A 16442-nucleotide genomic window follows, 5' to 3' on the forward strand; every position below is an offset into this window, starting at 1 on the left:
TACAATTTTGTGTCGGAACATTTTGCTGTTGTGTAATTAATTAAGAATATTGTCCTGGTGGGTTTGAGCAAAACACTAAATGAGTGTAGTCTGTACCAAATGGTGGCCAAACTAAATGACCAACTGCCATCTCAACAGACAGCTCCATGGGTTTTACATATTTATGTATCTATGTAGTAAGTATGTAGGGTCACTCTGTCCTGCTATCAAAAATTAATCGTTGTCTATGTGGAGCTAACAGGTTACGGCACTACAGCTGGGTTGCTTCTGCTTGGTGAATGTTTTTCAGATGTTACTGGGGGATCAATAGAAAGAAGTGCTGAAAAGATCTATATCTATTCTTGTTTTGCTTATAATGACAGTGTGGGATTTTGTCCCAAGCATTAAAAAAGGCAAACGTACAAACATTATAATTTTTTATCATTTAACTTTTGTGTTGCAAGAAAATAGAGAGCAATGCAATTAGAGAGAAGCTATTTGTGACTAAAGTTTTTCTTTCTTTCTTTCCAAATTAGTCACCTTGACAACCGTGAAGCATGCTTTGTTATTTCCTTTGTCTGTGTCACGGTGCACATGTCTTTCTTAAGACAGTTAAGTGATGCCACACGCACACACGCAGTCGTCGCACGAGAGTTCAGTCCAACTATGTTAAATGCGTTTCCTCTGCGTAAACGTTCAATGACAAGAATTTGGTTTTTTTTTTTTTTTTTTTTTTCTCTTGTTTTGCGTTCATCACTCACTCGGTTTGTAAATAGCTGTGCCCCTGCAGACAGCTACACAGCGCTCATTCTGCGCTTGGCTTTCCCCCCGGACCCCTGCTACCCTGTTCACTTTAACCAGCTTCACGCGGTGTGCCGTTCTTGTAGAGCGAGCGCAGAGCACATCCCAGTCAGTCTTCACTTCTCCTCTCTCCCGTTCACTCCGGGATGGAGCTGTCCTCCTAGCGCAGCAGAAGTGTACTTCAGCAGTTGGCAACTTGGTTTGACGTTAAGGAGAAGCTGAAGCAAACGTCAGTTCTTCTTCTGACAAGATTTCTTTCACCTCCGCGCATTAACTTGGCTGTCGCAAATCTGCAAAATGACAGCAACCGGACTACATCCACGCTTTGTGCTCCTGCTTTGCTTCATCTCCACCGCGGCGTGCAATACGTTTGCATTCACCGAGGAGCCTTCTGACAGAGGCGGGAAGGCGGACGGGTATTGTAGTCGGGTATTACGGGCTCAGAGCAATAGGAAAGAGGGCAACAGCGAGTTTCGGCTCCGGGTAGAAGGAGACCCGGAGAGCTATCACCCAGGGAGCACATACAGAGGTTGGTGTTAGCGATATACGCGTAGTACGCTGCTTTCCATTGTGCCTGTGCATTGCCTCTAAGCCACAGTCAGCAGACTATGCAAACTTAAGATAAGTTTCTGCACAATCTACTTTTGATGCGGGGCGAGCGCTAAGATGATTACGCACAATCGCAATAAGCAGACGTGTATTTTAACTACTAAAAGATTAACGAGAGATCATTTTAAATCTGATTTGAACATCTGTGAGCAAATAGAGTGCCTCAAATAGTTTTGTATGATCAAAATTTTAAGAAGGCTTTTTCTGAGAAAGCTAAATCCCTCTATGAACTCTTGCGTGCTTTTGGTGTTGTGTTCCATACTTAACAAGTTTCTTGAAAGCCAGCCCCGGATTTCTCTCTCTCTCTCTCTCTCTTTTCCTAAAAGGAAAGTTTTGGGGTGCAGTAAATGGGCATGTGCCATCTGCTCTGTGATTTCTAGTCTCCTGCCCTTCTGGTTCCGACAATGTGTTGCGCTGCAGTTGGATCATTGCTGCCTGCCTTTATTCCAACTACTTTTTGTTTAGCAATCAAAATGACAACTGCATTATTTTAAACGTTTGAATGATTTAGCTTCAGTTTAAATCAGTATTTGTTAATATCTAAAGACACCAAATAAGTTGCCGAGTACAGCAACTACAGTTTTCTGCAGTAACTCAACGTTCTTTAATGTTGTGACTGATTGTAAAAATGGGCAGAAATTCCATCCTAAACATAATCTGGCTAATTTGACGATCTGAGAAAGGCAATGTGCAAATTACATTAACTTTAGCTTGTCCTTTATATATTTGAGCTTAAAATATATAGTATTATTTATACATACAACACTACTCAAGCAGGTATTTTAACCCACTTTAATCAGGTATTTGGAAGAAGAACTGTAGTTAAGCTGCTCCCTGTCAGGTGATGTTGTCTTCTAATATTTTTTTGTTTCCATGTAGTGACTGTGACTGCAGCCAGCCCCTCCTACTTCAGAGGGTTCACCCTTATTGCCATGAAGGATGGTGCAGAAGGTGACAAAGACGAGGACTATGCTGGGAATTTTCAGGTATGGTAACAGCCAACACATATGGCTGTGTGTTATGGATTAGAAATTTCTCACTGATTAATAACCCATCCCCTTATTTGTCTAACATGTTTATTTTTTAAATTGGGACACAGCAAATTTTAAATTAATACTAGCCAGCATATTTCGCCACACCGGCACTCTTCATACCATCCTTCATCTAGCATTACAACTGTGCATGACATGAGTGGAGAGACAGATATTTTCCTTAGACAGCCCTCCTGTCTTCACATGTGTCAAAGTGTGATTATTCTCACCTCACCTCCTCTAAAAGGCTTGATATAGCATGTGAAAGGAGCCTACTCTCAACACATCTTCCCTTGAGCTATGCTTTGCTTTGACTGCTGGAAGGTGTGTGTAGAGTTTGAGAAGCCATCTATTCAAAAAGTAGGCATGTATGTAGGTACTGTACAACAAAGTAGATGAGAGGGTAATTAACCTTTTATACAAGAAGGTCCAGCTGGAGTACTGTAGGGAGGAGGAAGAGAACAGAGAGGGGCCAAGAGTGTGAAAGACAAAAAGAGAAGGCAAGGCAACTGGTGCTGCTATGCACATGTGATAATGGCCAAATAATTGTAATGCAGCGTGATCAGACAAGTGGTAGGGAAAAGACATGATAGTTAATGAAATTTCATGTGTATTTCCAATAATTTGTATGCAGTCTGTGTTACTTCATACTATACAAAGGAACTACACTATAAGGTGATGAAATTTATCCATCCATCCATTCTATTCTGTTTATCCTTATCAGGTTTGTGTGTGTGTGTGTGTGTGTGTGTGTGTGTGTATGTTTGTGTGTGTGTGTGTACAGTTAGGATGGCAGTTTAAAAAATGTCTAGGATTTAAAGATTGCATAAGATGACACAAAGGATTTGGAAAGAACTCAGCAAGAAAATAACTGATTTTAGCTTCATAAATATTTCATAAAAATCCTAGATTATAGTTAATAAGGCGTATAATAAAGCCATTATATCACATTAATATACTATAATAATAAAGAAAAACCCATTTCAGTCTTAGTCATAGCCAAATCCATATTCCTGTTGAGAACTTTTAACAGCATGTCTGGCTTTCTCTTGTTTAGCCTCCTGCAAATATGTTCATTTTAACTGTTTCTTACATAAAAACCCACTATTTTACTAAACCTTTACGGTTCAAAGAGAGGTTCACACAGCAGTGCACAGGCTGCTCTGATCACAGTTACTGCAATGCTGTGGCACTCTTTGTGAACCTAAGCCTTGATTATGACAGGACATAAAGACAGGAACACATTGTTTTTGTCCTGTCTGCACCTCACAACTCATTACCCAGCATCAACACCACCAAGGTTCTTTTTTCTCTCGTATTTGTTGTTGCAGTTGATTTCATGACGTTTTTCTTTAATGCCAGCCTCGAGTGCGTCCCTCAGCCATATGGCGGAGTGTGGCTTGGAGTGACGGGGCGCTAAACGTCAGGAGTTAATATAGGAGAGACTGCATCATTTAAATGACACTCACATCCCTCAGCACATGAATGGGTGCTGAGTGGACAGAGAATAATAGATAAAATGGATAGATGTTTGATCATTGCCTTTTAGATGTTCGCTTTAGAAGTAAAAAGAGCAGATGTGTCAGTACTGTGACCTGCTGCTTTTGATTGGACTCCTGCCGGGTTTTTTAGAAGTTTAAGGTCTCTTTCACGGCTGCAGATGATCACCTGTCTTTCCAAGCAGTCTGTGACAGAGCAGTAAAAATAAACTGCTGTCTAAAGAGATATGTCTCTATCATCACCTGCTCAGTCAGTCTTTCATACTTTATGTCTCTTATGTCAGAAACCTATATACACATACGCGCGCACAGACACACTATTGCTCCTTTGTGAAAGAGCTCTGGGTGGACCAGCCCCAAGGAATTGAAGGAAAAGAAAGAAAAAAAGGAAGCTGCAACAGAGGCTTTAGGCTTTATTTAACATACAGCTCATTTGAAATCTGCTGGTGTGCCCCATCTCAGCCGTCTTAGGACAGCTCCCGACTTGATGAAAAGCACTTTTATTGAGCTCTCTGGGGAGGTCAGCTGCCACTGTGTGTCTGTGTGTGTTTTTTTGGCAAGAGTGTACACCAGCAGGGAATGCTGGCGATGTCTGATGAGACATTACTTCTCAGCAGGGTGAGATAATAGGACAAGAAAAGGCAAATTGTCATGTGGCTGTGTGGCTATATGTGGGCTGGAATTGTCAGGATGTGTTTTGAAATTTCTGTGGCGGTTGTGCCATTTGCAGCTACTTTTCTGCAGCCCCTATGTTATTTTAGATTGTTGCTGAATGATGTTTGGCTCTGACCAGGGCATAGCATAGAACCAAGCACTTTCTTTGACACAAAACTCTTGCATAAACTCAGAAAACGCAACTCGAGTCTTCCAGTGGAATGTCCCGTTTTGTTAGTTTTCCTAACAGCCATTGTCAAGCTATTGGCAGAAGAGCTGAAAACGAGGCAGTAAAAAAACAGGATCATAGGTTGTCTTGCAGCAAATTAGTCGCTTCTTTTTGCAGATGGTGTTCAATGCAGTCCCATGTGACTTCTCTGCTTTTAACATGTGGTGTAGTCCATTCAGGGCGGCCCAGAATGCCTGTTAGAAACCATGGGAACATGGAGGGGAGGGGGTGTGTAATCTTTCAGATCACGATCGGCTGCATACACATGGATGGCATGCACACACACAAAGCTCCCGGACTCCCCTTCTGACTCTCCGTCTAACTCTTAACACACTCTCTCACACACAATTTCAAAGGGAACTCATTCATAACGTGGCATGACAAAGGAAATTCTCTGCTGACAGCTTTATGGAGTGAGAAAGTTCCCTGCCTTTACTGCCCGGATGTCACTTCCTATCAAACAGATCCTTGGTCTCAGCGGTTGTGCTCTCTCATGCAGCCAACTCAACTAATTTTCTGTCCCACAGTTAAAATCATTCAGGTGCTTAATATCTCAGGTGTGGAGCTGAGTAAAGAGGGGAGCACGGATTTGGACTCTTCAGCCTAATTCAAGTCTGGGGACTTTTTTTAAATGACCTGAAGACATCAGAAGCGAAAGCTAAAGTGACTGCATCCCGCCTGTGCCCCACGTCATGCAGTGCCTCTGCTTCGGCCAAGAAACCTCACCTGGTGTGCATAGCTTTTATGAGCTCGGTTGGCTTACCCACAGGGATGTTCACACTGTGCTTTGATGCCAGAAAAAATTCTAGAATCAAGGTTGAGACTTGCAGTGGCCAACATTTGCCTGCTAGTCGTACAGCCAGGCGAGCCAACATGAGCTTGGCTGACATGATAGATAGTGACCCCCCTCTATTCAGGGAGGAGAAGCCCCCCCGGTGGTGGAGCCTTCAATAGCTTATTACTTTAACCAAAACTGCTGATTCGTTTCAACTGTCACAAGCATCTCTCCGCTCAGTAAAATAGATTGTTCTACTGCTTCTGTTTACCAGAAAATATATAAATATGCAGCACAGTCGGTAGGTTTGGCATCCTGATGCCACTTTATTATAAACAGCACCTGCTCACAACATCTTCTATAAATAGCTCTTGCATAGTTTGTAGCCACGATTTGTCCTGTTGTAAGAGAACAAAAATTGTTTAGGCACATCAGACATGTATATCAAGCCGTTAAGCTCCCACATTACCACCCTTGGGAGATAGCTTTGAGCATGTCTATGTTTTTTAAGTGTTCCTTTTCTCTTTAATCCAAACACGTCAGCCTTAGAGCATTTTTCCATGATATCTGTAGCTTTTCCTTAAATATCTTTTAATATCTTCTCTGTGGAAGAAGGTTTTGCTCCTTTTTTGTGTTTTGACGCTATCATGGAACCCACAAAGGCTATCTATGTATCTATCTAAAAATGCAGTCCCCAAGATTAAAAAACTATTTTTAAGAGAGTCTTGGGCCAACATCTAGCACAGGTTTAAACCACGGACCCTCAACAACAGTAACCACTCAGCCAACATGCTGTTAAACTCATTACAGTAACTATTAAAGCTGGAAATTTGTTCTCTAATAACTAAAGCGTGTTTAAAGACCAGATAACTGATGGTGTAAGACTAACACGATTCACTGAATTGACTGATGTTTACAAAAAATGTGTGTTTAATTTCAGTTCAGCTGTTAATTATGTTTGTGAGATCATGATACGACAAAATGTATCTGTGCGATCCAGCATCAAGAGAAGAAAATTACCTGCAAGTGTTTCCAGTTCTTGTCTGATGCATTTATACTCATTACTGATCTCTTTGTGTGTTTGCGTGTCGATGCTTTACAGATAATTGATGAAGAGGAAACACAGTTTATGACCAACTGCCCCCCTGCAGTGACAGAGAGCACTCCTCGCAGAAGGACCAGTATCCAGGTGTTTTGGACTGCACCCCCTAGTGGCTCCGGTTGTGTTTTTCTCAAGTATGTATACAGCAACGGCTGGTCAGCCTGCTTAGCAGAGTCAAGCCCTCAGCTCAAACAATGAAAACAATAGTCAAATTTAGTCTACATATCCAGCCTTCTGTCAAAAATACGGGTAATTGCAGGTTATCCTCCAGATGTATTACTCATGTGAAACTGATTCATGTAAGCTGAAGCTAGGCTGATCACGTTTAGGCTGCAAAGCAGAATTGGTCCCAACTACAGTTTAAATATGTACCCGGAACAAGAAACTCACCGTTGAGGCAGGCAGACATAATGCTTCGTTATTGTATTGTCACAAGGAACTTTGCAATAATTAAAAAAAATGCAGAGCAGCACCTTTATAAACAGCACAGTGTGTGCTTTCTCTCCTGTGTGTACACACTTACACTCACACCCCCACAACACCGCAACCATCGCAAACAGAATCCAAATCTGACACTCTGTAACTGTCTGTACTTACTGTGCTTTGCCTGATTTAATATAGCTTTATAAATATCTTCAGATATTTAAATAAGATATTTTTTACCAACACTCTTGCTCTCTCTTAATTTCAAGTCCACATCTAATGAATTAATATTTATACAAGTATACTAAGTGAAATGTAGCCTCAAGTCTCAAGTAAGTAGCTTTTCGATTTTAGATAGATTATTTAGAACTAGGATTTTTAAAAGAGATTGATTTAGTGCAATGACTTTAGTTTAATTTTTTAACTAAATCCTTTCATTTGGCTTGATAAACTAAATATTACCTTCAGTAGTTTTATACCTGATATGCACCACTCATTTCTTGCTGTTGTAAGTGCTCTGGGCTTACTTGAACACAGAAGACTAGTCATGTTAAGCTGAGGACACATCATGACAGAAATCCATTTATTAATCCTGTACTTCACTGCGGGGAAATAATGAGAGCGCATGAAGTGGAAAGGCACTGAGGGTCTGTGCGGTTCACGAAGGCTTCTGATAAATGCATTATTTAACAGTTTGTATGTTCTTTCTCTGGTGTGTGATCTACATCTATCATTGTTTATTTACAAGGGAGATAATGGTTGAATTGTATTTGGTACTTAATAGATAAAGGAAACAGTTTAAAGTGTGACAGAGTGCACAGCCTTGAAAGAGATACTTAAAAGTGCAGAGATGTCGCTGCACTATCAGCACATAGACAATGCGGAAAGGAGAGAGTAAGAAGCTTACTGTTCAGAACACATGTCTGTGAAAATCATAATTACAGGCTGGCAGTGGGTATTTGTCTCTGCTCTTCACCCTGACTGCAGTAATGATGACAAGGTTTTTGCATATGCCACTCTGCTCGAATGCAGCGACTGTCCTAGTACAGTGTTATTGATATAAAAAGTGAAACTCTGTAAAAATTTGATGTGAAAGTCCCTGCACAAAAACCTCTTAGAGGGAGATACATTGCTGTTCACTGGTGGTTATTATATCGCACAACTTCCAGTAAAACGTTTGTGCATAAACAGGCACATACGGCATAATCACTGAACAGCAGAAAACAACATAACAATGTGAGATACCTTCCTATCTTAGATTAGCTTAGAGTAGACAAGTTTCATTACCAATGCAGGTATAGGGTAAATATTTGTTTTTCATTTTCTCCATATCAGGGAAGGTAGCTGCCTTTCAATAATGCTGTTGGTAAAAAGTCATCTTTAAAAAAACAAACAAACAAGCAGACAAATAAAAAACATCTGGTCATGAACCTACAAGTGTGTGCACAAGTCTGTCTCATAGAAACGGACTCACATGTACCAGGAAATCCTGCTCCTCGTGAGTGGTTTGCTACAGTATAATTGATGGTCAGTTGCTGTCTTTTAGATGGAAAGTCTGAGCTTGGTGGTTTGGGTTTCTCAAAGGTTGATCCGTGATGATAGGGTTAGGCAAGGATGCTCATTTACCTCCTGAACTCAGAGCATTCATTTTAAAAATCTTACCATTTATTTTTAGCCTTCTCATAAGCTCAAATCAAAACCAAACTTTCCTTTGCTGGGTTTCTGTTGGTGTCTCACTCTTGTTTAACTAAAAACGATAGTATACAGAAGCGATGCAAAGATATATAGGCCTTGCAGAGTGCTATGAGCCTATTAGCAAATATAATGACTGTTATTAATGAAAGTGGCTGCTTAAAATAAGAAGCTGCTATATACGTGTTACAGTGTTCAAGAGAGAAATAATCATTTAATACGTTTTTTTTTTTTTATTCCCTTGAGCTTAAGGGAATAATTGCTACTAGCCATCGTAATTCAAACCTAGTTAGACACCAAAAAGGTTTAAAAAAATGTCAGAATCTGAGAAAGAGTTGATTTTCTTCTCAGTCCTCTATTATTACTTTGGTGTATTATTATTCCTTGATTGGAAATAGAACATAAGAGACCACAAAGGGCTCGATAAATAGAAAACTGTAAAAACCCATACCCATAAGTATCTAGTGACACAAAGTACTATAGTCACAGTGGTATTATCAGACTGTAGTTCCACACAACCTGATTGGGTTCCACGGAAGCTATAACTAAATTCACTCCATATGTTGCTGTCACCACTGAATTTGCTACTATCTTGTCTCTTTCCATTTGTTGGTGCGAGACGTTTTATTTGTAATTTCCCTCTGGCATGCTATATGGATAGTAGTGTGGTATGTTTTGATGAGCTGTCTGAGTATATCAGTGATCTGGTGAATGTCACAACCACATGCAGCTGTCAGAGTGTGTTTAGCTCCATCAGTTAGATGACGCAACAGATAAAGGATGCTTTGAGAACACTGGAAGCAGTCCTACAGAAATTAAATGTAAATACATTTGTCTTGGAGTGGATTTATGTTTAGGCATCTTGTGAGTTCTTCTTGCAACTGAGAATATGGATCTTCATTAATTTCATCTTTTTGTTGTAGCAGGAGCTGGTTGTAGCCCTAAAACAGTAGTCTCTGCTGCCCCCCCCCCCCTTTTTTTTTAACCTTTGCTTCTCTCTTCTTCACTGTCTTTCCTTTTTCTTTTTGTTAATCTCTCAGACTTACACTACCCAGAGACAGACACTCGTACACACACACATTCAAATCAGTGCACTTTTGTGGTGATTGGGATCGGCGGTGGTGTGGATCCAGCAAAGTAAGATAGAATTTAAATTGGATGTTAAATAAGCATTACTCGGCCTGATTGTCTAGCCAGTCCAGGAAAGTGGGTGAGCAGTGAGGCAGAGTTTGCTCGTCTGTCTCTTGGAGATATGTGGAATTGGGGTGAGATTGAATTAAAGTGTGAACAATTAGAGAAGTGCTGGTGGTGTCACTTACCTTGAATCAGTTCATCTGTGTTATATGAGAGGCTATTTTGGCAGTAAAATCATACCTTCTTTCAAATACCATTTTAATCTTACATCAAGCAGGGATGTGAGGGAAGTGAGTACTCTCATGTGTAATATGATCTTATTGTCAGAGGTTCCCAAATGGTCTAACTTCTCAGTATTTGCCAAATTTTTAAGTTAGCAAACAGAATATTTTGATTAGAAATAAAAAAAGAAAGTACAAACTCAGTGCAACAAGAGTTAAGGGACCTGTGATCGCTGACGCAAGCTAGAAGACCTTTGATCATCGGAACAGAATCACAGACATGATTTCTAATGAACCTAACTACTGGAAACGAGAAAGGACAGGGGGAAAGATCGATGGCTAACTAAATAAAGGTTTTGGAAAACATTTCCAGCAATAATCTGGAGATATAGATTGAACCACTGTAACATTATTTGAAGTTGCAGGATGTCCTCAAAGACGTGCTTCAGAGTTAGTAAAAAGGTAATCAGCGGAAATTTAGGTTTCTGTGACAACCTGGACAATGTGAAGGAGACTGCATCCAGTCAGCCCCTGTGGATTATGTCCAAGAAAAAAAATCCTTTTTCTCTTCTCTTGTTCTCTTCAGCACAGCACTGAAAGATTGGTGGAATTTGGTCAGGATTACTACTGTGAATGCATAGCCCTGATGGCTGGATGAAAGCGCTAAGCCAGTGTGGGTTTGTGGATGCAAGAGTGTTGAGGACACAACATTTATAGAGAGCACAATGCATGTCTGTGGAAATAACAAAACACTGGCTGACAAGATGCCTCCCAGCCCCTAGAAGCCTGGCAAAAGAGGAATATCCCAGCATGATAACAATATGAAGCTTCTTCTTATTCTTTTGGCTGCTTCCTTTAGGGGTTGCCACAGCTGGTTGCCTGCCTCCATCTCCCCCTATCCCTTCTGTCACACAAACACACTTCATGTCCTCTTTCACTACATCCATGGATATTTTCTTTGGTCTTCCTTTTTTTCTTCTGCCTAGAAGCTTCATCTTCAACAACCTTTGCCAGTATATTCACTATCCTTACACATATCTCTACCAAACCATCTCAGCCTTGCCTCTAACCTTTTCTCCAAACATTTCAACCTTAGCTGTTCCTCTGATTTCGATTTCTTATTTCCCTGCCACCTCCAGTTCTGCTTCATGGCTTTCTGTTACTACCACCATCTCCAAACATCATCACATCATCGCAGGTGTCAGTATAATCACGTAAATCTTCACTTTCACTCTTGCTGCTATCCTTTGGTCACAGATTACCCCTGATACTCATTCCCACCTACTCCACCCTGCCTGCAATGCTTTAGTTCACATCTCTTAGCCACTGTCTGTTGCTTAGGATGGTTGATCCTATCTACCTTCAGTACCTCTACTCCTTGCAGCTTCGTGGTTATACCTTTCTCACTCTCATTCACACAAATTCTGTCTTGCATCTACTGACTTTCATCCCACTTCTTTCCAGAACATGTACCCAACTCCAGGCGCTCTAGATGCCTCCTGCTCTTTACTCTAACTATAGATCACAGTGTCATCTGAGAATACCATAGTTCATTGCTGCTTGACCTCACCTGTCAGCTTGTCCATTACCACTGCAAACAAGAAGGGGCCTAGAGCAGATCCCTGATGTAATCTATCCCCATCTTTAATTTATCTGACGCTCCAACCACTCCTACCTTGCTGTTTTCATATATGTCTGGCACCACCCTTGTATACTTGCTTGCTGATCCTGACTTCCTCATTCAGTACTATATAGAATTCCTCTCTTGACACCCTATTATATGCTTTCTCTAGATCCACAAAAGCACCATGTAGGTCTTTCTTACGTTCTCTGTTCTTCTCCATCAACACTCTGCTCTTTTTTGACATAAACCCATACTTCTGCTCACTGATCATCACCTCTCTTTTTAATCATGCTTCAATAACTCTTTCCCGTATCTTCATGGTATGGCTCATCAGCTTTATTCCTCTGTAGTTAAAATAGCTCCACACATCACCCTTGTTCTTGAAAACAAGCAAAGTCCTTTCAGTTTTTCAGGCATCCTCTCACTCTCCAAGACACCAATTTCCCCAAACTGCAGAGGAATGAATTTTGCTCCATTTTGCTCCATCAAAGAAAACAATGGCGGCTGTGATTTTGATATAGTGGATCTAAACTGTTTTCATTTATACAAGTGTAAGTAGCTTACTGTAAAACTTGCAATAATGTAATTACTGTATAATATCGAAACATTTGGCATTTAGATGATAGAAGCATACAGTAATGTCAGTTGCATATTGTACACAGTGGCAGGCAGAAGTGTGGGTGTGACAGGAATAAAGGACCCACGCACACAGCCTTACACATTGACAGGTGTTTTAGTTCCAACTGTTCCTGACATGCTTTGCTTGCGCAGCTTTCCAGCTGCCTTCTCTGGCTTCTCACATCGCACAACTCCAGTCAGGTCCCTGTAACCTACTGAAATAGGGAAGGCATGACCAGGTGATGAAGAACAGCTATATGGGTCATCCTCTCCTGACACCACACCCTGAACCAACTGCTCCACCCCTCCCCTGCAGCTGAGCCACAAACCACACCCCACTACCCAACTTAGGCTTGGGACCCATCCGGCCTAGCCTAGCCCTGGCCGAGGAGTTCCTCTCTGCGTGGCCGAGGGAGGCAGCTGGGCAGCCACAAACACCGACTCCAAGGAGGAGGCTCCGGGGCGCTTCACCCCCACATTTCAAAATGGTGCTCTATGAGTCTATGAGTATGGTCGGGCCTTCCACACTGGGACCTTCCTCCCAGTTTTCTTTCTTTAGGTCCAACACCACCCGTGGCTTCCTGCTGAACAGTATCTCAAAGGGAGAGAAGGTCTGAGGCACCTCACACACACTGCAAACAACAGAGTGTCTAACCAGCGATCCCAATTGCGTTCATCCTTGTGAATGAACTTATGAATCATGGATAAGTCTTATTCAGCCACTCCACCAAATTGTCAGTCTGAAGGTGGTAGATGTGGGTCAGAACAGATTTAATACCCAGTAATTCATACAGTTATTTCAGCATGCATAAACGATGTGCCCTCGTCAGTCAGTATCTCTTTTGGGATGCAGACTTGAGAGATGACCTGAAACAGAGCCTGCACCACAGTCTTTGCAGAAATGGTGCACAGAGGCACTGCTTTAGGATACTGCATTGCAAAGTCCAACAGGACTAATGCAAAGCGATATCCACGTGCACTCGGGAGAAATGTGCCAATGAGGTCCATGCCAATGTGCTATAATTGGGGCCTCAATTAAAGGTTGCAGGCGCCGAGGCAGAATGCCCGGCTGGTTAACCAGCTGACACTCCGGGCAGGATGTCCACCAGGACGAACAGGCGACTAAATCTACCCATTTACACTCCAGAGGTTTATTATATCCCATATAACGTCTCCCCCCCCATTCTGTAGAGGGGCACCGTTACGAGCAGCGGCAGTGTCCACAAGGACCAGAGTTACTTGACTTCACTGTCGAACACCTTGTCCGGCGCTCAGACTGTTCCTGCAGCTGTGGCTTCCGCTGGGCCACTATCCAGGCTAGCGACTCAACTGGCAGGGCTGGTCGTGGTTCTGCCGTGCCACGGCTCAGGTTTCAGCACCACTGTGACAGAAATAAAGGACCCACACACACAGCCTTACACGTTGTCAGGTGTTTTATGTCTAACTGATCCTGACACACTTTGCTGCAGCTTTTCAGCTGCCTTCTCCGGCTTCACACACCACACAGCTCCATTCAGGTCCTGGCAATCTACTTAGGAAAGGCATAACCAGGTAATGAAGAACAGCTGTGGGGGTCAGCCTACCCTCACACCACACCCTGAACCCACTGCTTCACCCCTCCTGTGCAGCTGAGCCACAAACCACACCCTGCCACAATAGGCTTTATGTCAGCGAGATTACCGTAGATGGCATACAGCATGTGGAATCATCTAATTGCGTGATGTCAAAAATGAGAATTTTCTGCCTAATTGACATTTCACGTGGTGGAGAATGGTAGCCTGTTGGAAGCCTTAATTTAAAAGTATTTCAACTACAGTCAGGCTTCTATGGCTCACCAACTCTTGAAATAAAAGACTGGATCTACTCAGTGGCACTGTTCATAATATGTTGAAAAGCTAAATGGGGGGGGGGGGAAGATCCCAAAATTCACCATGTTTTGTTAACATTAAGGAGCAGATACACTTTTTTTAATCAATAACAGCTGTAAGCCTTCCAGACACTGAAGTGGATTTTTTGTTTGTTTGGTTTTTTTTGGCAGGTAGTTAAAATGGGTGGAATTGGTGGAAAGGTATTTTTTGTTACTTGCAAACGGTCTTATCCTTCAAACTATACAGTATTCTCAGTCACTTACAGAATGTCATTATTGTACACACAGAGATAACTGGATGTGTTAAAGTCCCAGCATTTATCAAATTCTTGATCTTCCACCTAATCTGCAGGATTACCTGCATTGAACATCTTGGTTATAAATGGATATTCACAGTGATCATCTCTTTGTTTCTCCAGTTTTGTAGAAAACTAATATTTGGCTATTTAACAATATAAATATGGACTTTGGAATTTATTGTATATTGCTGTTATCCACTGATATAGACTTTGCATTTGCCATTGAAGTGGTCATTCATGCTTTTTTTTTAAATTTATGTGAGAGGTGCATGTGGACATATCAGCAGTGAGATGTGCAGCTCTGTGTAAAAACACAATAAATATATAAGATTTCACACCCTGTAGGCTAATGCACATTTCCTGTTGTTTTTGGGATTAGCTCAGCTCAATAGAGGATGCTGCTGCTCAGCGTAGCATAGCATCCAAACTGTCCAGCTGGAAGGGGCCCACCTGGATCAGATGTTACCCCTGGACTTGCATCCAGTATCTCATTGTTGGGGTTTATCCCCGTGGAAACCTTCCTGCAACCATGGCTGGTGTAAATGGCTGGTGTTTGTGAGGAAGTTAGGTCCCCGTTGGCTTGTTTTCTGTTGTTGCTTCTCAAGTCTGTTGGCATCTGAAAAGGTCTCTTTGTGGCAAATTTACATGTCAAGGCCCCACATAGACATATGCTTCTTCACTACTGAATGAAATAAGCCTCTGAAACAGCTCAATCTAGAAAAACCTCCCCATTGCAGACCTCACATTTGGTGGGCATTACTTTTGGCCTGTCATTCATTCTTTATTGACATAGTGCATAGCCAGCTGTACTGTACCAGGCATTTTGGTGAACTACCTTAGGAACTTTTGTCGAACTTTAACCTTTATTAATGAGGCACACTTTTTGGTTTATTGTAGTTTAATGCATTAAATAACTTGAAAAACATTCTTTTAATTTCCTGAGTTCTAATATCTGCTTTCAGGAAGATACTGAAAAACAGAGAAATAGGTCTATGAATAACTCTACAGCTATTTGCTCTGCCATGACAAACAGCTCAGACTAGTATTGTTATTAAAAAATACATAAATAAATAACATTTCCTCATTTTTTCCTGTCTTGGTATTTTCTTTTTGTAATTTGCACTCTTACTTTTTCCTCACTTTACACTTGCACGTTGTGTTCCCCTCAACAAACTTTGCTTCTCACAGTTCCCCTCTTTTCTTGTTAATCTATTTAGGGCTAGCATTGTGCAGAAAAGGATAATCTATTTCCAGGATGAAGGCTTACTCACCAAGAAACTGTGTGAGAAAGGTAGGTACCTTATAACGCTTTGGATAAAAAGTATTACTATCAAAATGATGCTTTATTTTTGCTCCCCATTGACAACCTTTTATTTTTTTCTATCCTTTTACTCAATTTTTTCGTTCGCAATTTTTACATTTCACTTTGTCATGCACTGATGCGAATGATTGTGAGTACGACGCCCCGGGGGTTGCATGGCAATGGATGCCACACTGAGTGGCGAATCAAAAGAACAGTGCTGTACACCTTTTCTCCCTGTTCTTCCTTTTGGCTCACCGCTTTCTTAACCATCACTCTCTTATATGACAGGCACCCATCTCTTCTGCTCCTTATTTTAATCAGTAATCTTACTCTGTGTGATCTTTTTTTTTTTCTCCCATCACTTCTGTACAGAATCCCTGTATGGAGATACTACTGATAAACCATTGCTTGACTGTTGTGCCTGTGGAACGGCAAAGTACAGAGTCACCTTCTATGGGAACTGGTCAGAGAAGATTCACCCCAAAGACTATCCCCGTAAGCACAATTTTTCAGTTCTTCATGTCATCTCATGTCTTATGCATACTGCATGAATTAAGGAATTGTCACTAAAGAAACTAAACC

At 41.5% G+C, this 16442-nt stretch overlaps 1 protein-coding gene across 1 annotated transcript in view; it reads left to right on the forward strand.

Moving 5' to 3' along the window:
* Window positions 1–733: 733 nt before the first annotated feature.
* Window positions 734–16442, forward strand: part of LOC102195154 (spondin-1-like) — a 17878-nt gene continuing 2169 nt past the window's right edge. The window contains exons 1-5 of the mRNA XM_005745791.1: window positions 734–1309; window positions 2269–2375; window positions 6680–6813; window positions 15775–15848; window positions 16233–16355. Of these exons, the coding sequence (XP_005745848.1) occupies window positions 1078–1309; window positions 2269–2375; window positions 6680–6813; window positions 15775–15848; window positions 16233–16355 (670 nt within the window). The 5' untranslated portion in view covers window positions 734–1077. The remainder of the gene's footprint in view (window positions 1310–2268; window positions 2376–6679; window positions 6814–15774; window positions 15849–16232; window positions 16356–16442) is intronic.

Source organism: Pundamilia nyererei, unplaced genomic scaffold (assembly GCF_000239375.1).
Source record: "Pundamilia nyererei isolate P.nyererei 1_Seehausen unplaced genomic scaffold, PunNye1.0 scaffold00166, whole genome shotgun sequence".
NCBI lineage: Eukaryota > Metazoa > Chordata > Actinopteri > Cichliformes > Cichlidae > Pundamilia > Pundamilia nyererei.